Source organism: Anser brachyrhynchus (genome assembly GCF_964034855.1).
Source record: "Anser brachyrhynchus genome assembly, chromosome: 4".
Classification (NCBI taxonomy): domain Eukaryota; kingdom Metazoa; phylum Chordata; class Aves; order Anseriformes; family Anatidae; genus Anser; species Anser brachyrhynchus.
The window spans coordinates 11364335-11388158 of record NC_137698.1 but is presented as its reverse complement, the minus strand read 5'-3'; the positions used below and the strand labels follow the sequence as shown (position 1 = coordinate 11388158).

The 23824-nt window shown below is 37.4% G+C and overlaps 1 protein-coding gene across 2 annotated transcripts in view; it reads left to right on the top strand.

The window, feature by feature from the left end:
- Positions 1-23824, top strand: part of MMRN1 (multimerin 1) — a 52648-nt gene that overhangs the window by 16565 nt on the left and 12259 nt on the right. The window contains exons 3-7 of one of the 2 annotated variants that reach the window (XM_080589526.1): positions 115-221; positions 5433-5531; positions 8289-8462; positions 13398-15377; positions 22602-22752. In XM_080589526.1, coding sequence (XP_080445652.1) covers positions 115-221; positions 5433-5531; positions 8289-8462; positions 13398-15377; positions 22602-22752 — 2511 coding nt within the window. The remainder of the gene's footprint in view (positions 1-114; positions 222-5432; positions 5532-8288; positions 8463-13397; positions 15378-22601; positions 22753-23824) is intronic. The other variant, XM_080589525.1, reaches the window with a different exon arrangement.

Genomic DNA, 23824 nt, shown 5'->3' with positions numbered 1-23824 from the left:
AGTTTCAATGGGTTAATGAAATAATACATAAGAAAACATATTGTTGATGTACAGGTATCCTACAACTCCTGCTTGGTCACCTAAAACAGGTTTAAAAAGTTTTTTGTTTTGCAGGTCCCAGACAACAACACACGTGGCCTACAGAATCAAGCATAAAGTAGTAACATCGCTGGAGTGGAAGTGCTGTCCTGGGTACAGTGGGCAAAACTGCCAATCCACGGGTAGGTGAGAGCTGTACTAATTTCCAGATCAGCTTAAGCAGAACATCGCTTCCTTTATTCCCCTCTAAAACTCACAAAATCTTCAGCCTGATTCCATTTTGCTGAAATACGGAGTTTGCATTCAGTGCTTCTCTGCTTTCAACCTTTCAATTATTGAGTATTACAGTGCTAGGATATTAAACCCAGGTCCTGTATTGAATGCTTACTGTAAAATTCATCTTCAGCACTGTGACCCTTTGGCTTTCAGTTTCAGTATCTAAGAATATGTTTCACACATATGATAAAATAATGTACCAACTTTGTTTCTCCCTGAATCGAGCAGGAATTTTGTTCTGTTCAATGGTGACTGAATTTTACTCAGTATTACATGTGATCCATGTATAACTGTGCCCTTTTTCAACAAAACAGAACATTTTACCTCTGCCCCGGTGATCAAACATATGGCAATATACTGTAGTTTAACATCTGTGTAATAGCTATTTCTTTGCTGCTGGCCTTAAACAAGCTGCCCTTGAAAAATAAGATCTGGCATCAGCATACATATTTTAAATGAATGAATATTACAAGAAAGGCCATTAGATGTGGTAGGGAATTCAATCAGTAGTGGTAAAGTAGGGTCTGTGATTAAAAATTAATGTACAGGAATGAAGAGAAATCACTGTTATTCACATCCAGGAGGGAAATTTTAATGCTGAAGAGCCAGAACCTCAGCAGGCACAGAACTCTCTTCTGTGTAGCTGAGCATGGAGTCAGATATTAACAGGGGACACAGTCAGTCAGCAAGGCTGTCCAATGAGCATGAATCAGATGTTTTAAAGATTTGCATTTAAAAACCTCAAACATTAGCAAGAATAAATTTTAAAAATGCTTATAAAGGGGTCAGAATACAGTTGATAAAATGGAAAAGACATCAAAACAACATTGCACTGACCAGGAAAAAAAGCTATTAATTCAATTTGTAGTGGTATCTATGTAAAAACAAGAATAAAGGAATGCATTGTCAAGTGTTACAGGACTGGGTTTGAAATTATATCTCCCGGGTACAGTTTTCAAGCCTCTTCTGACTTGCTGAATAACTTGGGGAAGCCACTTATAATCTGCATACCCAAGTTTACCCATCTAGAAAATTGAGATGACACTTACCTCACAGGGGCACTGTGATATTTAATTAATTAATACTTGTAGAAGTGTTTAAAGAAACTGGGATGAAAGGTGTTATGTCAGAAATGCTCCTCTTCCCTGCTACTGGAATCCTCCCTCCCATTAGGGGTAGACCACCAGCACAAGCCCTGCCTGTATTATTCAATTCCCATGAAGGGACATCAGCTAATGAACTTGAACAACTGGGAGTCCAAGAGCCCTGTCTTCAGGCACTATCTCTACAATGGTAGGGAGAGAGATGTTGTAAGCTCTGACAGTGGCTCTCCAGAGTCCCTGAGGCCTCCACGCAGCCTGTCTGCACTTGATCTGCTTAACAACAGAACCATTTATTGAAGGATTTCTGTGCCAAGGGAATCAGGGTATTCTGATGATTTGTTTTAGATCTTGGGAAGGCACCATTAGTGTGATGTGGATTGGTTGTAGCGAACACTAATTCAAAATTCCTGCTTTAGCTTCCCTCTCAAACTAAATTAAACCATACATAATGATTTCAGTACAACATTCTAGGAAGCAGAAAAACTTGTTTCCATCTGATAGCTATTTCTAGACATCTGTAAACTGTACTTGGTATCCTCATTATAACTGGCTACAGATACTTCTGCAGGTAACAGTATTGAGTGACACAGAAGAGCCTCTGGAAAGAAACTGGTGTTCATATCACTATTTCCAGCTCTACTTCCCATGTGGCTACACATTCCTAAATTGGGTAATACATGTATCCTAGTGCAGCATAGACAGCACAACTTTACAAGAAAGGTTTTTGTTGTTGTTTAATAAAGAAAAAATATAGACATGAATTCTTTATTATAAATCTAATGGAACAGCAGAATATGGACAATTCAACAAACAAAATATCAGTATTTTAATTCAGAGATACCAAATGTTTAACTGTGGGCAAAACTGCCGAAATTAAAGAGCTTGTCAGTTCTGAGTTACACAGATTGTGACATATCATTATTACTAAGCACAGCTTTATTTTAACTATTTATCCTTAAGTTCGAGAAAACAACTTGTCTGTGGTAATGTTTTGGGGCGGGAGGGAAATCTCATTTCATTCTTGGACATATGGTTAGTGGATACTACATGATGTGTCACAAATAATTTCAAGAACTGGAAAATGCATCTTCAAATATAGGTCATGCTGCATTCAGCTTTGCTTTGGAGTGGGGTAACTTAATGTGTGGTAATTTGTTTCCATCTACCATGACTGTGGTTTAGAGCAAAGGGCTTGTTCTCGAAATTGCTGAAATTGCAGTAGCCATTGTTAGCACTGAATTCTCTTGCCTGGTAGCGATGTCATTTCTCCAGCAGATGGCTGTAAAATGTTCTGCACAGGAGCGAGCTCTGTCCTCACGGTGGGGTGAGATTCAGACACAAAAGGTGGCAATTCACCTTTAAACACAGGAGTGCCCTGAGAAGGAGTGGGAGGAAACTACCTAATTCCCCACAGGGATTTCCCTTGAAACACTCCTGCCCCATCAAAAGTATATTGAGAGAAAAAGATACAATTTTCATATTTTTAATATTCCCTGAAATCATTTTGCACATAATTTTGTCCCATGTATTTAAAAATTATACATCTAGGCCAATATATTCAACAGGAACCTAGTGTTGGATTTCTATGTGCGTTACCTGATATTTGGAAGTGCTAGGAACCTTCAAGCTCCTTGAGCTTCTTATTGTAAATGGCATCTATAGGGTGGACTGGAAGTCTAATTTTGAATTTACATTTTCTCTTTTAGCTTAAACTGAGCATAGCGTATCCCATTTCAAGTCATTTGATGGCTATTTCTAACCTACAGAATGTGTGTTGGTATTTCAGTTTGGTGCTCCTGTCCCATCTGCTGCTGTTTGGCATCTAGGATGGGGATCTCAGCTGTCAGACCAATCAACACCTAAGACCTAATTACTGTGTGATCTGTCAGAGTGGTTCCTTTGGAAAAGGGCTGAGCTAGACCAGAGGAATCATGTAGGAGAAGTTATATTGCCACTGACTCTTCTGAATTTGTTTCACCAATAAAATTCCTGAATTTCTAGGGCTGCATGAGAAGTGCCTTTCCTATACAGTGATGAAATTCCATAAATGTACAACACAGGGAAATACAGGGAATTCTTTCTCTCTCTCTCTCTCTCTCTCTCTTTTTTTTTTTTTTTTTCCCGATTGGTAGCTGGGTAGGTTTTCTGTGTGTGTATGTGTGTGAATTGCTGGCTACAGTCCTTGCTGCTGTTAGAAGCAGTACAATGCATTAGTGGTTTGCTCCATTACTGGTTTACTACAACAGGGTGATATCTATGTCCTGGGTTTTACAGGGATTAAGCTGTCTGAACAGCTCAAAGCATTAGTAAAACAATCATGCAGCGATAAATATATGTCCTTGAAACTGTAAAAGCAAATAAAACTGACTGTAAGCATTTGGGTATGCTTCAATGTAAGGCACTTGATTTAACAGGGAGAATGAAAGATGGATAGTATAAAAAATCTTATATCTGTAGCAGTAACAGTGGTTCTGAATACATTTAGAGCAACAGAAGGATCAGTAAATGAAAGAATAAAAGGACATCGATCAGCTGGTCTTTATCACGGGCAAGTAAGTGACTCCCTTGTCATAGATTATATTATCACATCAGCAACTGATAAATGCTGTGTAATGAATTGGGATGAATGCAAGTATTTAACTCCTGTCAATAATCATGCCACAGAAAAATAACAAAAGCTACTGAAATTGTTACTAAGGATTTTGTATTTTTATCAGATCATTTCAGCAGATTCTATGAAAAATTCAGTCCATTTAATAATTTCCTTTGATGTTTTCACATTCTAATTGTTACTTCGCCCATTAATTTACAACCTCAAACACTTTATACTTAAATGAAATCTACTGATCCTCATATACACTGCAAAAAGGCTGATGGATAATAGAGAATTTCTTGATTCAGCATTTTGTTCTGTTTCCTTGGAAACTCACGTTATGGTCGGACTCTGTTTTAATATTTGAACTGGGGAATAATGTTGGTGTATCCAAGTTCTTCTTGTACTGTACTAAAAGGCTGGAAATCACATCAGCTAAAGTGTCATTCCTCAGATGTGCTCAAGATGGAACAACAGCCAATACAAAATGCTTCATGAACTTAACAAACATGTAAAAATTGGTCTGAATTTACACTAACAAGTTTACAACCTACTTTGTACATATTTCATTTTTTCCCCACTGCAATGAAATGAAAGTGAATGGAAAGAGAATTAAGTCCTGAAGGTGGAAATCTCATTTCATTTCTCAAAATTATCAGCTGTTTCCTATGTTTTATGGGTGAAGGTCTACTTTTCTGGACGTCTGTTTCCCCAACTGTAGTACTGAAATAATAATGTTAGTCCAGCTTTTTACAAAGTGCTTTTGTATCTTTGGATTGAGAGGTAAAACAAGCACAGAAAAACCTCATCTGCCATGACTAGAGAAAGTATTTACAAACCTACCAAATTTCATTATTAATGTAGGTACCAGTTGAAAATCTCAGATAATATTTGTTGGAATCTGGAATCTGATTACATTTTGTAATTGTTTTCATTTTTCTAGGTGCTGCAACCATCACATTAATGAGAAGCTTTTTATAATTTGAAGATTTATGTAATCTGCCAAAAATAAAAAATAATTAAAAAAAATAATTTCAACAAACTTTACTTGTATCCATTTCAGCTAGGAAAAAATAATTTTATAGGTGGCAAGTAAATAATTTTATAGCTGGCAGTCTTTGTATTGTCTTTGTATTGCTGTTTTATATTGATCTAAAATCCTCACCTAGAATTTTTAGCCCTGAATATTTCCATGTTCTTTTCATTCTAGGACAAGTTCTGACCTTATAGTATTAACAGCAACCCTCACCGATGTTAGGAAGCCATTTATAAAGCTGTTCACTATGTTAATAAACATGTGGTTCTGCAGAAGAGTAAACTGCAGCGTTTTTTTTTTTTTTTTGAAAGCAATTGATTCAGAATCCTTATTTAGTCACATTCAGTATTTCACTTGCATCCTTTCCTTTTTGTCTGTCTTTTAGCTCAAGAACAACAATTGTTTCTACACAGCAATCAGGCTGAAAGCAGCAGAACTCTCACTGAGAGGACACCAGGAGTTTCACAGGACCCCAGTGGTCCAGGTCAGTTCTTATAACTAATTTCATGGTGGGGCAGTGTGAGAAGCTGAAAAGTCTTTGACTTAGTGTAAGCACTGCAACAACTAAAACATCAGTGTGTTATCAACGTTATTCTCATCTTAAGTCCAAAACACAGCACCATACCACCTTCTAGGAAGAAAATTAACTCTATCCCAGCTGAAATCAGGACAGCACTATAGAGAATGTCCATGACAAAGCTAAAACCAGAAAAAACATTGAATAAAAAATATTTAAACTACTGCATTACTGAGTTAGTTAGATGAATTATCAGAAGAATAAAAAAAAAATCTAGTAGTGTAGACTAGCATTGCACTTTGAAAGAAAATGTAGTGATGTTCATTGTATTACCTGAATACACAATTCTGTTATGTACTTGCTTATAAAAATTGTTGCTCTATTCAAAATCAGTACAGTGACTCTTCGAACTTTGGCAAGGGCAGCTTACATGTTATTTAAACTACTCCATCTATGATGATCAAATAACTAAGCAACACAGGGACAATATACCACTGTATACCACAGATGTTTGAGACCATGTCTTATTGCACTACTCATTTGCTCACTATGTTCACATTTTGCCCACATTTGTTCACATTAAGCCATAACGTTTTGGAACATATTGATCAGTGTTTTCTTCTGTGGGTATGTACAGAGAGGGCCCATATGAAAAAGTGAGCCTGATCAATAGCGTTAAATAGAGCCACTTCTCTTAGTAGCAATTCTGGCATAAAAAATAACTCTAAAACTGAAATCTCAGCGCTCCATGTTAATTGATAAGATCAGTTTAGAGTATAAAGAGATACCTGTTCTGGTTGCCAACTCTGCAAACACAGCCTAAGGCCAGGAGTATTTGACTGCCCCGGTCTGCCACTCCATCAGCTGCTGTCAGAACTCTACAAGCCAGCTTCTATTTCCATCTGCCATAGCATTTATAAACCACAGTTTCAAGTTAATTTTTGAAGCTTGTCTACTCCCTTTAGTAGGACTGACAGAAATGTAGGTGAAGAAAGTGTTGCACTCTGCAAATTAATTATCATTCAGTTAATAGATCTGATGACTATACATGAGCCTGTACTGAAATCAACTCAGTTTATTACAGTGGCAATTCAAGTAAGAGAGATACTTCTTCAAAGAGCAGAAGTATCCAGACTTGTCTGTCTGTCTTTGTCAGAGTGTAGTATTATGCCAAGGAGCATTCAAAAAAGAACCACCAATGGCTTGTCTCCACGATGATGCTGAGGAAAGCTGAGGAGAATTGCCAGACTCTAAACTACTTAGTTGAGATATAATCACAGTTTTCTGTCTAAATGGACACCAAGTGGGAAAGAAAACAGCTGAAGATGCTAACACTCTAACCTAAAATAGGTTTATTCATCAAGCTATACCTATTAAGAGTTTTACAGACAATGCATCTCTACAGGAAAGTATTCTTGTGGGTTTTGGCACAATTCATCTGCACTGACTTGATGCATTTGGTGAATTCTCTGTATTTTCCCACATGCTATTGAGTTAGATATGATACATTTATTTTTTACATATTAGAATATTGAAGAATCAAATTCTAGTCAGAACATTCGTTTTTTTAACTTGCTTTTTCTTGTTGTAGTCTTTAGGATCCTGTGCCTACAGCCTGTATTTTACACTAGGCCTGTGCCTATATGATTTCTGATTATAAGTGTACTGCCATGAGAAAAGACACTGATCCCATAATGAAAAGTGACTAAAGATCAATAGCAATACTGTAAATTTGCACTAATAAATATTTATCTGTATTGCTTAAGAATCTTCTGCATAGCAATTTGTTAAGTCATGGCAATTTGTTAAGTCATGGTATGGTTTGGATAATGTGGTGTAGTATATTATGTGTATAATGTATGTGTATAGGCCATTTAAACTCGATTGTCAAAGGACCTGAAGAGATTTTATAGCTTTGCTTACAGGAATTAAATCATTTAATTTTCTCAACATCTTCTGAAAATCTCAGACTAAGTCTCATTCCTGTCAGCTGTGAAACGCCAGTGGATAGCTGATGTTTCATGAAGTCTCAGTTTGCAAGATCAAGGCCTTCTTTACCACTATCTTAAAAGCATCCAGATAGGCCTTTTTGCACCTGAAAAGACTACAAATGCCAGGTTTTTGGGCAGGTTTTGAAAAAAATTGACTGAACAGGTTGGACATCTTTTCTTAGTGACAGACTAATTATTCTGAAGTCATTTATCTATTAGCTGTTTTTCTGATAGTTTTTTTCCCTTGCTGCTCTGTTGAACAAGTCTTTATTTTGACCCCAACACTGAAAATATGATGTGTTTCTTCAGACACAAGCCTTGCAAATTCATGAAGTTATGTTATAAATGGAAAGTAAAAATCAATGCTTTTGTGATTGCGTTAAAGGAGGTAGACTAAATGAGAGTTAACTGAATACCCTTAGGGTGCTAGGTGGAGAATGGCATTATGCTGATTAAAATATGCTAACCATTCAAAGTACTCTTCTAGAATTACAAATGCTTTATAATGGATACAGATGCTTCAGTAATTATTTACTGCTGTGCTGCTGAATGTCACTAATACATGATACATGACAAAAATCAAGATGATTCACTCCAGGCTAATAATTCAGAAACTTTTCACTGCACTCTCAGCTAATGTCTCTCAAGTCAATTACATTTTATTTTTCCCCCACAATTTTGCAATGCTACTTTTTTTTTTCTTTTTTTTTTCTCATTTTGTTTTGTGAACAAGCACTTACGCAAAAAATGAACGAGAAGATTAGCAGCCAGGAGATGAAACTGACTTTTCTACAGAAGAAGGTTGACAACATTACTGCTGCCATGAATGATGCAAGCAAGACTCTTTCTTCTCTAGAAGGCAAAATCAATGAAGATAAGGGCAGAGACTTCCAGTCTTTTCTAAAAGGTAAGAAAAATAAATTAATGTAATCACTCACCCAGTTAAAGGTGCCAGAAAGAAAGAAAGAAAGAAAGAAAGAAAGAAAATCTAAAAACATTTATAGGCTGTCTTATTCTATTGTTTAACATTTGGAGGGAGAACTCTTGTTTCATAACAGAAGGATTTTTTTTATTTAAGCATTTGTTATGGTGTCTTTTACAGTAACAAAAAGAACTTACATTCTTATGTACTACATCATCTATATGGTAACTTAAGCTACTATCAAGGCATTTTCATTTACTTAGAGCTTCTGCAAATTTTCTTATCTCTGTTTTTAATTTACCTGACACCTGCTAAAGGAGGTAGTATTTGCTTTTATACTAAGTTGAAGCAATATTCTTTAACACATAATTCACATATGCAGAGGAAACATATAAGGATTTCTGTAGTTGCATTTATAACATGTCAAACATCCCCCTGAATAATTTGCCTCTGGGATAACATTAGGCTAACTTTGATAAAGATCTGTGCTCATGAGTTAAAAATCAAGTAAACAATTATCCTTCTTCTATTGGGTGAATGAGGAAGACATGGACAGGGATCAGAAGGTTGGGCAGATTTTTATCAGCAGAATTGTAAATCCCACAGCAAGATCTGTTTGATACTTATCTAGAAACAGTGCTTAAGAAACAGACTGGGACAGCAGCTTTCACTTCCTTGATATGCAATATTTTCCTAATTTTTCAGGATTTTTTCCCAAACTGATTGTATAATATGTTTCAGAATCCAGAGAACTTTCTATTGGTTAAAAATAACATGGGGGAATTGGAAATTTTGCACAGAGATAAAACTAAAAGAAGCAATAAGTGCTTTCTTATTTCCCTTACAATTACCTGGTGTTATCCCATTTCATGTATTTTCAGTTCTCTTCTGTTTCCCAAGTTGCTCATGCCAAATGCTAGATGGCTCTCTTGTACCCTGGATCACATTTATCCCATCTCTCACTTTGTGACCTGCTTTCACCTCTCCACATATTGCTAGACGGCATTCTTGACCCTTGGGCATACATTTAATTTGTCTTTGAATATTTCCCATTTCCCTTCTGCTTTCTCTTCATTCTTTTTTATATTCCACTCATTCTAGCTGTCATTTTGATGCTATTCCAAGAGGTCATTTTCTGTGCTCTTGCTTCTCCATTCCCTATCTGTATTTAGGGGCCTAAGTCCTAATTAAAACGCACAGTAAAAACAAACAAAGAAAAAAAAAAACATTATTTCCTACTTGTCTGTAAATGTGTTTCAAGTCTTTATTGTTTTTATCTATCACGCTCTATTTTATACCTGCTTCAATGAAATCCCCTCTTGCTGGCCTTTTTTTGATTTATGTTCTTGATCTACCCCCTAATCAGGTAGCTCTAATGAAAATGCTGCCATCAGCTACTTTCCTTAACTCTCATTATGGGCACTCCAATAATGGTTATTCTTGGCTTGTACATAGGTAAACAGCAGGAATGAATGGAACAGGGGAGAGAGGACAAGCTTCGTGTTTCTGTTGGCTCATGTAATAACGTTAAAGGGCAACTGCAGTTTCTGCCCAGGGAGTATCACTCTGTCATATCCCAAGTGGGCAAAGAATATTCTAAAGAAACTGAAACTGTCAAGAGTTCCATGCTGTCCTCTAGTTCAGTACAGACGCAGAGCATACAAACATCAGAGTTGCTAAAAATTGCTGTTAGAATCTCACCTGAAGCAAAACACTTAACAACTTTCCCCACTATCACTGCTTGCTGAAGAAATATGCTTTCAAAGAATAGCTAAGACTGTACTTCCTTCATGTTATTCAGATTTCTTCCTTCTTCCTCCTGCCTTTCCATTTTCTTCGCATGAAGCCCACCTCCTTTCTCACATACATTATTCACCTTTGTTCATATCACAGAAATTCTAATGGCTGCCCAGATTTGTATCAAGGTTTGTTTGGAGTGAAGTCTTTTTCTTTGAACAAACAATTCAATACAGTTTAAAAAGTCTTTATTTCTTGTTTTCATCTATAAATAGACTTTGGTCCCACAAATCTGTCATCTGTTGATACAAGGTGACACTGTAGTAACTGATATGCTCCTCTAATTTGATTATTGAAGTCTTCCATGCATTTAAAAAGACTGCTTTCAATGCTCAGGAGACTCTTCCTATTTTTTACTTGTTTTGAGAAAATAATTTGGCCTTCTCCCTTTCATTTCCTTCTTTCATCCACATCAAGCCCTTTTATATACTCCTTTCCTCTTCATTATTAAAATGCACACTCCTTTAAAAATGAACTCAGCAATGGAGAGTTAATCACTTCCAAGTCAGAAATGTCATTTACAGCTGGATGTATAACCTCAGCTCAGTCTCCTGTGTACATACATTTATTTTGCACACTATTCTTCAAATAGTAATTGAAACTGCAGAGGGAGTATATGTTGACACAGAGTAATTACACACTGTGGATTTCAGCCAGGGAGTTAAAATTAAAATTCATAATCTCATAAAAAGTTCAAGAGATCTTTAGTGATCACAGGTAGTTTGGACCTTTCCATTTCAAAATGAGCAACAGAAAGATCGAGTTGCATCCATGAATGTACTCACATGTATTCTTAGCTCAAGCTTAAGATTGTCACCTACAGCAGGAGTTTGGTTCAGGTTTTCCTGTGAAGAAGTATGCTCCCACAGCCCCAGGGAGCAACAAATTCATAACAGTACTTGCTTACCAAGTACCTAGTTGTCCTAGCCAGGAAACAAGGGAGAGAAACCCCAAGTTGTCTGTTTTATCAGGTTTCATCATCTTGATAATAACAAGAACACCTGAAAACCAGAGCTGAGCTCCACAAAACACCGACGATCCAGCTAAATAGAGTAGGAATGGGAGAGGAGGGGCTGGCAGTTTCTTGACTGTCACAGGAACAAAAGGCCAGTGTAGATCCCATAGAAGAATTCTTGCAGCATGATGGATTTTCATCCAAATATGTTGCTGACATGAAGAAATTTGATGAATTCCTCATAGAAGGCATAGAGTAACTTGGTTTTTTTCCACAGCCATTAAACTTCTCTTCACAGCTCCTTGTGACTCTTAAAGCCACAAACTATTTTCTCGCATCTTCAAGTATCCTGACCAAATGATCAGTGATAATGGTTTCCTCTACATGTCAATTATTTTACTCTTCATTTATATCTTGGATCCTCCCCTCAGCTGCCAGTATATCCTCATTTTCGAATATCTTGCTGTTTTTCTTTTACTGAAGTTCATTGACAAAACTCTGCATATGTGAGTGCACATTGTACCCTGAAAAAAAATAGAGGCAATCTCAATATTATCACTTTGTTGTTCTGCATATTGTATGTAAAAAAAATACTGTAACATCTGTGACCACAGTTGACAGTAACTGAATGTATTGCTTGGGAAACTTCATTTTGTATTTCTGAAGTAGCTTTTTTCTATGCTATCAAATTTACTGTACCTGCCTATTATATCCTACCTTGAAAAAAACACTTGAACAAGTGACAGATTTCTCCCCTAAGCATCAGAGATGTTTACTGTCCATTTTACCAGACATAATGAAGACTAAGACTCATTTATAGTTCATAGCAGCTATTATCAGTTACATTAGCCTGTTTACAGCTGGAAGGACACACGTAATTCACATGGATTTCCTGAATAGAAAAAGTACTATGTTTCTAGCTTTCTGAACAAAACCATTTTTATTGGGACTTCCTTTTGCACCCTTGGGGCCCAGAGCTGTATTGGCATTTATTGTCCTTAGGTTTTATGGGTCTGATTTCCTGCCACTTATATTGCTCTTGCAGAGAATGTATTTTCAAATAAGGTTTCAGAGTTTGCCTTGCTGTTTTAGAGATGAAGCAATACATTCCAGGCTATAGAAGTAATTTAGAGGAAAACAGAAAAAGGCAAAGGAAGAGTTTCTATCTTTATCAATAATATTTAATCTGAGAACTGATAGTCATCAAAGTATTGTAGAGCTTGAAGAGTATAATCATTATATGGCAAGCTGGCTACAAGGGTCCATGGTGTTTGTGCAAAGAATGTTTCAGTGCTTTAACTGGACACAGGGGCTACCTTTGGAGAAAAAAAAAAAAGAAAGAAAAAAAAAGTCCTTCTAATCTCATAATGGAGCAGAATTATTGCTCTAATTCAATATTTTTATGCAGCAGTCTTGATGGATAGTATTTTATGACTGCTTTTACCCACTTAAGACTATACAGGAGTCATATTTTGATGTTTTACACAGGAGCAGAATTCCCACATAATTACCTTTAACCATTGCTTTTCAGGATCAGTATTCGTAGGAGCTATTTAAAAAGTTATAGTATGCAAGACTAACTTAAAATGTGTACCTTAAAAGTCTGTCTTTTGCAGCATTTTTATCATACCTTAATTTTAGATATGTAATAAGGCTATTATTTTTATTTTCTTCCTCCTCACTATAGTGTGTCATATGATCACTTATCATACATGATAGAATAGGAAGGTAATAATAATCTCTGCTATTACTTCTTCTTGACCATAATGTTGTTAAAGCCGTTTTTTTTTTCTTACATTCCAAATGGAAAAAGGACACCTTGTTTTCTTTTGAGCAAGCCACAAAAGCACACATAACTCTCCTAATTTCAGTGCTCAGAGACAGCTTATCTAGGCAATCAAAACTGAAACTATATATGCAGCAGATGAGTTTGCATTTTCAAAATAATAGCAAAATTCTCTCTGATTTCACTAGAAGAAGGGATGAGACTTCATACAAGTAGCCATCTTATGTGGTCCTCAGCTGCACACTTTCCTCTGTGGGTGGGTAACCAAAGTGGGCATTTTACTTCCTTATAGCACTGTGCTCACATTGTGGGGAAAAAAAAAAAAAAAAGATATTGCTGACTATTGTTTTGATTGTTTCCATATTTATCCTTTCTCTCAAAGGTCTCAAATCCAAGAGTATTAATATGTTAGTCAAAGACATTGTCAGAGAACAGTTAGAAGGATTTCGAAGAGAAATGCAAGAGAGCATTGCTCAGATTTTCAAGACTGTGTCTAGTTTATCAGAAGATCTTGAAAATACAAAAGAATTAGTCAAACATCTGAATGAAACCCAACAAAAAATTGCTCAAGAGAAAGACAGCAGGCCAACAAAGCTTGACATTCTGGAGCTAAAAAGTCATATGGTGCAGATGAAAGAGGAAATGACCCTAATTTGTGACAAACCTGTGAAAGCTTTACAGAAAAAACAGAAATCCTTGGAAGACAACTTGGAACATCAACAGTCAAGAAGTGTCATTTATTATGAATCTTTAAATAGGACCCTTACTGAAATGAAAGATGCTCATGAACAACTCTTATCAGCTGAACAGTCTTCAAATCAAAACATCCCTTCAACGGATCAAGTCACAGAGTACAACATTACAGAGTACGTGTTCACACTGAATGAGAAAGTAAAGAAACAGGGCCTGATGGTGCTGCAGATTTACGATGACTTAAGAATCCAGGACAGCAAAATCAGCAATCTCAGTGTTGAACTGGAAATTCAGAGAGATTCTATTCTGAGAGTCTGTGATGGCATGTTGTCAGAGAGCAGAAAGGATTTCCAAATGCAGCTGGCAGCAACCCAAGAGAATGTGCTTATCCTAAACAGAAGTCTCTCTGACATGGTCCTTCCATTGGACAGTAAGATTGATAAAATGAATGAGCAAATTAATGATTTGTGCTATGACATGGAGATCCTGCAACCCTTGATTGAACAAGGGGCACCTTTTAGTCTGACTTCAGAGTATGAACACCAAATTCAAGCTGAAGCAATCAATGAAAAGCTTGAAAACCTCACAACTTCCATTAACAGAATGAGTTCTACAATTAAGGGACTTTCTAAAACTCAGGAAGGACTTAAAAATGAATCTCAGGCTTATCAGGAACTCTTTGAGAGTCGTATTAATGAATGCTCTATGGAAATAGAGGATGGATTAAACAAGACCATGACAGTAATAAACAGTGCTATTGATTCTATTCAAGATAACTATGTGCCGAAACATATGCTACATGCCCTGAAAAATGAGACTGAAGTCTGCTGTGGCAGAGCAGAGAAGCTGGACAGCCTGCTGGCTTTCATTTCCCAGTTGCAACAGTTGAATGAAACCCTCTGGACACTGCTTACTGGCAAGAAACAGGAATTCACTTCACAAGTAGTTACATCCATTTCTGATCTTCCGTATGTAGAGTCTGACAAAATTATGCTCCACAATTTCAGAAGAATTTACTATATTTTAAATGAAACATCATCAAAAGTGAACAGTCAACAAAAAGATATCACCCGACTGGAAGAAAAACTATATGACTCTGTGGAGGAATCTAGGGACCATGAGGTTCGCCTCCTGGGTGTGGAGTCAAAAATTTCTAAGTTTTTGGCAAATAACTGTGTCTCACTGAAGAAAAACAAGGCTGCCTCAACAGAGAAAGAACAAATGATCTCACTTCAGCTCCAGGCACTGAATTCCAGGATTAAGGCCCTGGAAGCCAAGTCAATCCGCTTCTCAAACAGCATTCCACTTCTGAACAGGACTGCTCATGAAGTCTGGGGGCTGTGTCAGGATGCCAACAGCAGCATCCAAAAAGTGAATGCAAGTATACCTGTGCTGATTAAACTTGCTCAGCCAGATATTCCCCTACTGCAAAGAGGCCTCAAAGAGCTTATTGAATCTGTGCTTGAAATAAAAGCAGGGACTATCCTGACAAATTTAACTGAGCATGTTGACGTATTGGTGGCAAGTGCAATGAACAACATCACCAAACTTCAGAAGCAAGTGAAACCAACTATAAAGAAACCAGCTCCAGTGAAAAAAGGGACAACAAACATCACCATGAGCCTGGCAAGCCGAAGTCAGAGAAACGCAGATAATACTATAGATTCAGGTAACGTGTTTTAGCCTAAGAAAAATTAGGCTCTTTTGTAATAAAGGGTGTTATATAATCAGTGTGATGAACTGAGTCAGAGAGTAGTCTTAACAGGTGGCATAAGAACTTAAGGAGAATGAGAATAAAAACTCAAAGAATGCCACAGTGTTTTGGAGGAACTTCAGGTTACTCTTCCAAGAAGGTTTATTTTTCCTGTGAGGAGACTTTGCATTAAGGCATCCCAGAAGCTCCATGTAATTTTCCTTAATAAATACACATCTAATCGGTTTAAGATACATGTGTATGCACACACTCAGCTGAGGACCTGACCTTTCAAACCTAACCGTCAATTTAGAGAAAATCTAAACTACAATAATTTTGTGCTTGCATCTCAATTAGCAATTTCAGTAGAAATGTGCAACTTGTGAGAGATATCTGGAGTTGCATCAGTGCTTTGCAGCATCAAGGGGGATGAAAGGTATTAAAAACCTAAGCAAGTGAATACACCAAATGATTGCAAAGAAGCTTTTGCCAGCTCCTACATGAATTCACTGAGATTACTTACAATAATAACAGTGTTCTTGCAGAATCAGTAGTCCAGCTAATAAAGTATGTTTGACTTTTGAATTCATCTAGAGAATGTCTCAGCTGAGTAGAAGCTGCCATTCTTAAAAAGGACATTTTGAGTGTGATTGGCTTCCTTACTTAAATTCAAACATCATCACATGAAATTAATTTATATGGATGAATTCATAGAAATACAAAAGTTATGCCTTTTGGCATCATATCTGAGTGAAAATCAATAGCACAAGCTGATGTTTTATGGAAATATAGTTTCTGGAAAAAAAAAAGTGACGAAATGACTAGAAATCCTAGAGGAGACTAATCCACACTAAAACAAGCGAGACAGACTCCTAAATAACGAGTGAATGTCCAGATACTTTTGAACGTCCAGACTTAAATCTTTTCTATACAGCATTCTTAAATGTATGAACATTTCTGAAAGCATATTTCATCCCTATTGTAAGAAGATGTAGTGGTAGAAAGAGCTACGGCTCTTGTTATGGTACAGTCTTGTCCTCCATCCCTCCTTTTTTCCTCCTGTCCTATATACAGCACTTTTCAGTAATCAATGGAAAGGATGCTCATTAAAGCCCTAATCCCACAAGTATCTGACTTATGATGAAATCCATCCCCACTGAAGGACTTACTTAACACACTTCAATTAGAGGGAACACACAGCTATTCCAACAGGCAGTCACACTTAAAAATGCACTTGCTACCAAGAAAGTAATTTGATTATTTTAACATATTGAAATAGCAATTCTTTCTCGGTCATTTTTGTTTTCTGCCTGTTCTTACCACTGCACAGGATGGAAATTCAAAACCCTAGATCACAATTAAAACTAGGGGAAAATGAGATCTGATGTCTTTGATCCCTCCTGAATCTTCTACTGTTTTGGAAACTGTCACCAGTGCCACCTGCCTGGAGCACAGGAAGCTGCCACCTGTATTAGTGAATTAATGTCTTTCCTATTTATTATTTATCTCATGCCAAATTTATCAAATAGCTTACTTGATAACATTAACTATGTGCTCGCACTTACAAAAAGTGCAGATCTTTGCAGACATAGCAAAGCCCTATTTTTAAGCAAGGTCTTTACATAGCAGTGTTTATGCAGTTTTCCAGCAGTAATGAACTTTTGCACTCTGTGAAGTTTGTTGCCTAGCAAAGTCATACATTACATTTCCATAAGTTAAAGAAGTAAGACCATTGTCTTAATTAAAAAATATCCATCTTCTACATCAGTAGATTTTACTTCTCCAGGAAAGGTTTTTCTCTCTAAGTTCCAGGAGACCATCCAGAGATATGTGCTCACCCTACTAAAGTTTCTAGAAGATATCCTAAGGTACAATCAGCTAATTATAAAATGCATTAGCTCTTAGACCATCATTTTAATCCACAAAGAGTAGAATCATATTCTATAAACAGTACAAAGGTGAATGTCAATTCTCATTGATTCTAATATGTTCAATATTCTATTCTACTCTAACAGACTGAAATTTTTCATTGGCTTTAATGTGTTCAGGATTTGGCCCTGAGGTAACTCTTTCCACAACAACCATTTGACGTCAAGGAGAAACAATGTGAGTTTCCACTATGTATGCAGGTACATGCAAGTTTGAAGACTCCTCAAGTTGTGGATTGAACAAAAAAAAGCTTTTTGTCAGGTAGAGGGTGGAATACGTGTGAGGAATACAGAATATCTCTCTCACCTGATAATAACTTAATAGCTATGTGGAATGGATAAAAAAGCAATTAGGATCTTAAGATACCTTCAAGTATCTAACATAGGGGAAAAGACATCCTTTAAAGAAAAAAAAAAAGTAGTAAACTCTTCGTTAGCCTTGGTTACGGATTGTGTCTGGTCCTACCCTCCAGTACACTGTTCTACTGCAAAAATGCACGATGCAGAGCAAGGGCTTAGCTAAATTCCAATTTGCCCATTGCCATTTAGTTGGTTTTGTTCTCTAGAGAACCTAGAGGCTGTCACAGTTTTCAAAGTTGAATGCACTCTTCTGGCATGTCTTGTGTTAGTTGTGGTTATGCCTTATTCAGATTATTCTGCCCTCCCATCAACATGAATAACTGAGAGTGCAACTGTGTTATATTTACGTATTTAAAACAGTGCATCATTGTAAGATAAAGGTCATTTCTTTTCATTCATCTTCTTTTTATCTTGTTCCTGATCTTAGTACACTCTTAGTACATCTTAATACACTCATCTTAGTACACTCATTTTACATATCTTAGTATACTCACACGGGAATGACCAAAATCAGTGTTCTCAGTACACTGGAGAATGAAGTACCAAAGGAGTTAAAGTGTATTTAAGATTTCAATAATAGTTATGTTTTATCTCCTATCTTCTTGCTTCTGTCAAAAACTCACCAAAGCAAGACAACTCACTGTACTGAAACGATGGTCAATGCTCCTAACTTTCAATAGGCTACATTCTACCTTTTAGTTTTAATCCAAGCTCCCATTTGTTTCAGCAGGGACTACACACTGAAACTGAGGGCTAAGTCAGAGTGTTTGCAGTTGTATATGTGGAAATCATTTTGGATTTTTTTTTTTCTGTCAGATTTTAGTTTCTCACGATTTCTGACTCCTGACATAAATGCAAGCCTCCATTGCCACTCTCTCATTAAATCCTGCAGTGAATTTAAACAATTTAAATATTCTGATCCTGTGTTTTAATTCCACTAGTTTGATGATTATTCTAGTTCAGTTTGATGACACACACCTCCATTTTGCATAATTACACTTCAGACTAACAGGTGGATGAAACTGCTTTGTTGTTTTTAATTTAGTAAACCTGAAAAACATAATGGTTGAAGTCTTAGATATCTCTGTTTAACAAAGAAGCACCTCAACAGAGTTGCCAGAGTCTAAGTAGTTCAGGTCAAGTTTGACAAACTGCCTCCACCTAAAGCTGGGGAGAACAGCTGCAGTGAAGAAAAGGCCTCCTGTCATCCTCACTTTTTGTCCAAGATCATTGTGTGGTGAGTGTGCCTTTTTGTAACATGGACACTTCATAGAGCACTTGCACCCGAATTCCCTACCAAGGCCCCGAGGGCACCAATAGCCTTGATTGCCCCAGGCAGTCTGACCTATCCCTCACACTGCACCCCCTGTCCATGTGCCTGGGAGCCCCATTCCAGCTCAGGCCAGGATTCATGATCTGATCTTTTGTGAGTCATGCTGAGCTGTGGCTGATCCTGGTTGATGTGATCGACCTGCCTCACTCTGCTCGTCAACTCTCCAGGTAATGCTCTAGCTCTGCTGTCACCCTCTGCTCGTGCCTGCCTGCCCTGGTGGGCAGCCCCTCAACTGCAGCCCCGTGTCACTCCTTGCATCCAGGCTACTGAGGATATTCACTGCTTTTATCACTCTCAGATTTCCAGTCTCTTAAGGCTTCCACAGCGACAGATACAGATAACTAAATATTGAGAAAACACTGGAAAGTCACTTCTTGTTCAGACACTTCCAAACTAAACCACTGGAGTCACTTCTTTCCATAGGGAGACTATTAGATTGCTAAATATTTGATTTACTTCTAAACAATGCTGCAGTAGATACTGACAAATCTTCATTATTTGTTTGAAGAGTTGTTTGTACAGCATTGGCAGCCTATTTCCCAAAAGAGTTTCTGGCTGCTTGCCCTCCCAAAGAGTAGAAAAACTTGGCATTAATAGGCTATCTCCACTCATACTGTTCTAAGTGTAAATAACAACTGCATTTCATTTGTTCTCCACTATTCATAGCTGCAATTAAAGTTTTTCATTTAATTTCTAAAGTATTTCTTCTTCCTCATCTACACCACTAAGTTGTGAAAGATTAATTAAAAGTAGGATGTGTACAATAGTAAGAAATCTTTTCCTAATCTGAAACTTTTGGCATCTTTACCCCAAGTAGAATATATGTCACATGGACACAGTGTTCCAGGGTGCCCTTCAGCAAGGAACAAAAACAAAATGCAGGGGAGATGAGCAGCATCAGCCGGAAGTGACAGCAAAAATATGCTGTTGTAAAACACACAGATGTTACATATAGATTGCTTATTCCTTGGTGGTCTAGGGCATTGGCCTCTTACTCTAAAACTCCTTATTTGACTCGAGTCTTCACAGATTCTCCTAGCTTGCAGAAAGTAAAGCATAAGCCCCAGCAATGCTGCTCTATGAGGGTTAATTTACAAAAGTAAAGCTATGTCTGAATTTGGTTTAACTCCAAGGTTAAATTCAGGCAAAATCATCCCTCTGCAGACTGTTAAAACATTGGTCTCAATCTCATTATCATTTCCTTTTGTGTGATCTTTTTCCTGTTTCTTGGATATACTTGTTTATGATAAGCAGAGGACAATTAGCAGAGAATCTGCTGTGTTCCTACACAAAGCATTCTATGGTATTTTGGGAATATGATACAGTTGACACAATCAGCTGTTTTCCTTCCTTTCCTGCTTTCCTTTCACACAACTTCTAAACCATTGTGGACACTTGGCAAATATGAATGAAAAATAACTTTAATTAAATTTGCAGCAAAACTATAATCTAGGAAGAAAAACATATTTTCCTCATGTCCAGTTGCCTGTGCTGTGACCTCCGTCATGACAGACCTGAATTACTTTATTTTAGGCATTATAGGGTGAACATCATTTTCTGTGAAAAAAAAATTACTGTTGTGTTTTTAGGCCTATATGGTTCATTAGTGCAAGTTCAAGTGGCACAGTACAGTGTGCTTTAGCATTCTACACTCTGAACTAAAATTTCCCATGGAATTTAGTTGCCTTAATGCAGCATTCTGTGAAACAGTTCGTTAGGAATCTTAGCTAACTGTGGGCATTACTGGGATACCTATGTGAAGATCCAGTTTAATACTTCCTTGGCAATAAGTAAACCCTTTCATGAAAGGATTTTTCAGTTCCCACCTAACAATCTAGATTTATCACATGACTATATGGAGTTCTCTTTCCACAGCTCTACTGGTAGTTGCTGGCAAAGAAAAGTTTCATTTTCTAAAACATCTGACTTTTATTTGACCAAAGCAAAGGAAAAGAAAAATGTATGGTTTGGGAATACTTTGTGTTCCAAATTTTTCATAGTGATGTTTAATTTTTAACATAGCCTGAATATTGTTCCTCCAAACTGCTATGACAAAACATTATATAATTGCACACAGTAATTACTGCCTCAGAGCTCAGAAGCACTGGAATTACAGATTTCTCCATATCAGTTGCGCATGATTTGGCCAGCACATACATAGAAAGAGAGGTAAGGACACCCCCAGTGAAGATGCTCTGCAAAATCACCTGGTTGGTATAATTTTTATTGCTTGCAATATACATTTTTTACAGCAATTTTGGTGGATATTCTGGAACTGAGTTTATTTATGGACAAAGAACCAGTACTGGAAGTGGTTTAGATAACTTTTAAGATCTTTCATCTCCAGTAGCTGGCTCACCCCCAGTGGTTGTGACACATTTGGATGAATAATGTCATAGACAGGACAGCCTATCCTCACTACCAGAAGTACAAAATCTGTGTTTTGCTATGCCCAACGATGAATTGAATCTGCCCTTTGAGAACAACCTTCTGTGCTTGCACTAGTGAAACCAAATCAAGACACAGATTTGCTTGAAGCAACAGAAAAAAATACTCATTTCCTTTGTCTTACCAAAAGAAGGAAATAAAATTGGATATGTCAGCATTGCCTCTCCAAGTTTTGCTGTTTGTTTCTGAGGGGCTCCTGCAGTCAGCTCCAAACCTCTCAGCACATTCCCATTAATAAGCTTACCCAGCCTACTTCTTTAATCACACGATCACAGACTGCCTGATTTTCACTGTGTCTTGTTTTGCTGCAGTGTCTAAGAGCTACAATACAGTAAGAGAGGATGAGGACTGAGCCAGCTGTGTGATAGTCAGCAGAGAAAGTCAACTGACAGTTGATGCTGGATAGACTGCAAGTCTCTGTGTCAGGAGGGGTGGATTCTCAGCACCTCCACCTCCTTATGGAAATGAATATCTTCCAAACTGAACCTGTCCCGAGGACCATCTGTAGGTCCACCCTGCCTTAAATTGTTATAGAAAGACTTGTGTTAGGAACAGCAGAAGGAACATTTCCTAATGCTCGGCTGTAACCAGGCTTTGCTGGCTTTAAACTTTTATTACAAGGAGGGAGGTCATTAAATTTAAGGAGGAAGGAATGAGGAGAAATGAGCAAGGAAAGGTTGCTATTTCTTGACAGGACTCTCTTGGACTATACAATCACAGCTGTTCAGATATCTCAGTCTTTTAATGCTTCTCATGTGTGGCATGCAAGATGCTCCAAAGAAGGTAGATTTGTAATATCTTTCATCTTATTACATGTATCTGACCCCCAGAGACAAGCAGAACTAAGCTTTTATAGATATTTCTGAATAATTTGGGGACTAGCTCAGGATATGCTATGTTCAGGCAAAGAGGCAGGCTGAATTAGCAGAGATGCTGAACAACCTGGACAGGATCTGAAGTTAGCCTTCCCACAGAACCTCAGTAGAAATGCCACCAGCTTTATGAATTGATGAAGAGACCATCCAAAATCCAAAATATTGAAAATTTGGGCAATATCACTGTAACGACTGTTTGGGTATGTACATGCCATTGAAACTTAAGGTTGTTGGTTTCCCTCCCTCTCTATTATAGGGCAGTATTCAGCTTGTGTCAGCTCCCCATGCCAGAATGGAGGAACCTGTATCAATGACAGAGAGAATTTTATTTGTGCTTGTCGCCACCCCTTTGGAGGAGTCAACTGCAGTACGAAGCTGGTGAACGACAATTCTCTGAGTGTTGGCAAGTAAAGAATTTAGTAGTGCAATATGCTAGCAGCACGGGCATTTGCCCCAAGGTCTAGTTAGAGAGCATTTGCTGGTCAAAGGTCTCACATTTCACTTTAATGAGTACCAACTCAAGAAGTAATGTCCTGTGTTTTGGTGCTGAAGACATCAATTCCTGTGGGTGACTCTTGATCTCTTTCTTTAATATGACCAGACAATAGGATTAAATTGGGCTGGGACCAGCCATAATAGCTGGAAAACTCCCTGCTGACTTGTGCAGAAGGCTGCTGAAGGAGGGTATGCAATAGATGTAGTTGAACATGACATCATGGAATTCAAGGGGGGAGGTGAAATCTCATCACTTGGGAATACTAGTTTCAACACTGCACAAAACGCCCTATAAATACCACTAGCTACCATAATATATGGGACTATAGCCTGGAGGAGTCCTTTTAGGCATACCCCTGATTTTCAGTAGCAAACCATACATCCCTTGAAAGATATTTCAAAGAAGAAAAGTGCAAACTGTGCTTATTCAGCCCAGAAAACAAATAAATAATTTACATCCAGGCTGCATGGAATGAGAATTTAATGCAGCTTTCAGCAGCCATTTGGCTGATTCTCATTCACGACAGCATATGAATAGTGAATAAAATCATTTTTACAGTGGCAGGGAATCACAGTGTGCATGCTCAGCTGGAAGAGAAACACATACACTTTTACTCCCTCATTTAATGTCAGGAGTACTAAACCTCTCCACTATTTGTCTAAGATTTGTGGAGAAAATTCTTGGCTTCAGCACACACAGATGAACAATGAAAGATATCCTGGGGTGGAGAATAAGTTGGGGGAAGAGAGGGGAAAAGAAGAAAGAAAAGAAAAATAGCACCTCTTTTCATGTTAACTTAGTGTAGTCCATCACAGAGGTACCTTGCTTTTTCTAAATTTCTTCTTTTGTGGATACACGTAGCACTAATTTTGAAGAAAAATGCTTTTCTGTACAATATAGAAAAACTGCGTGCTTATGTAGAAATAGTGTTTTAGTTGCTCAAATTACTCAGTTATGTGACTTCAGAAAAACTTTTTCTGATC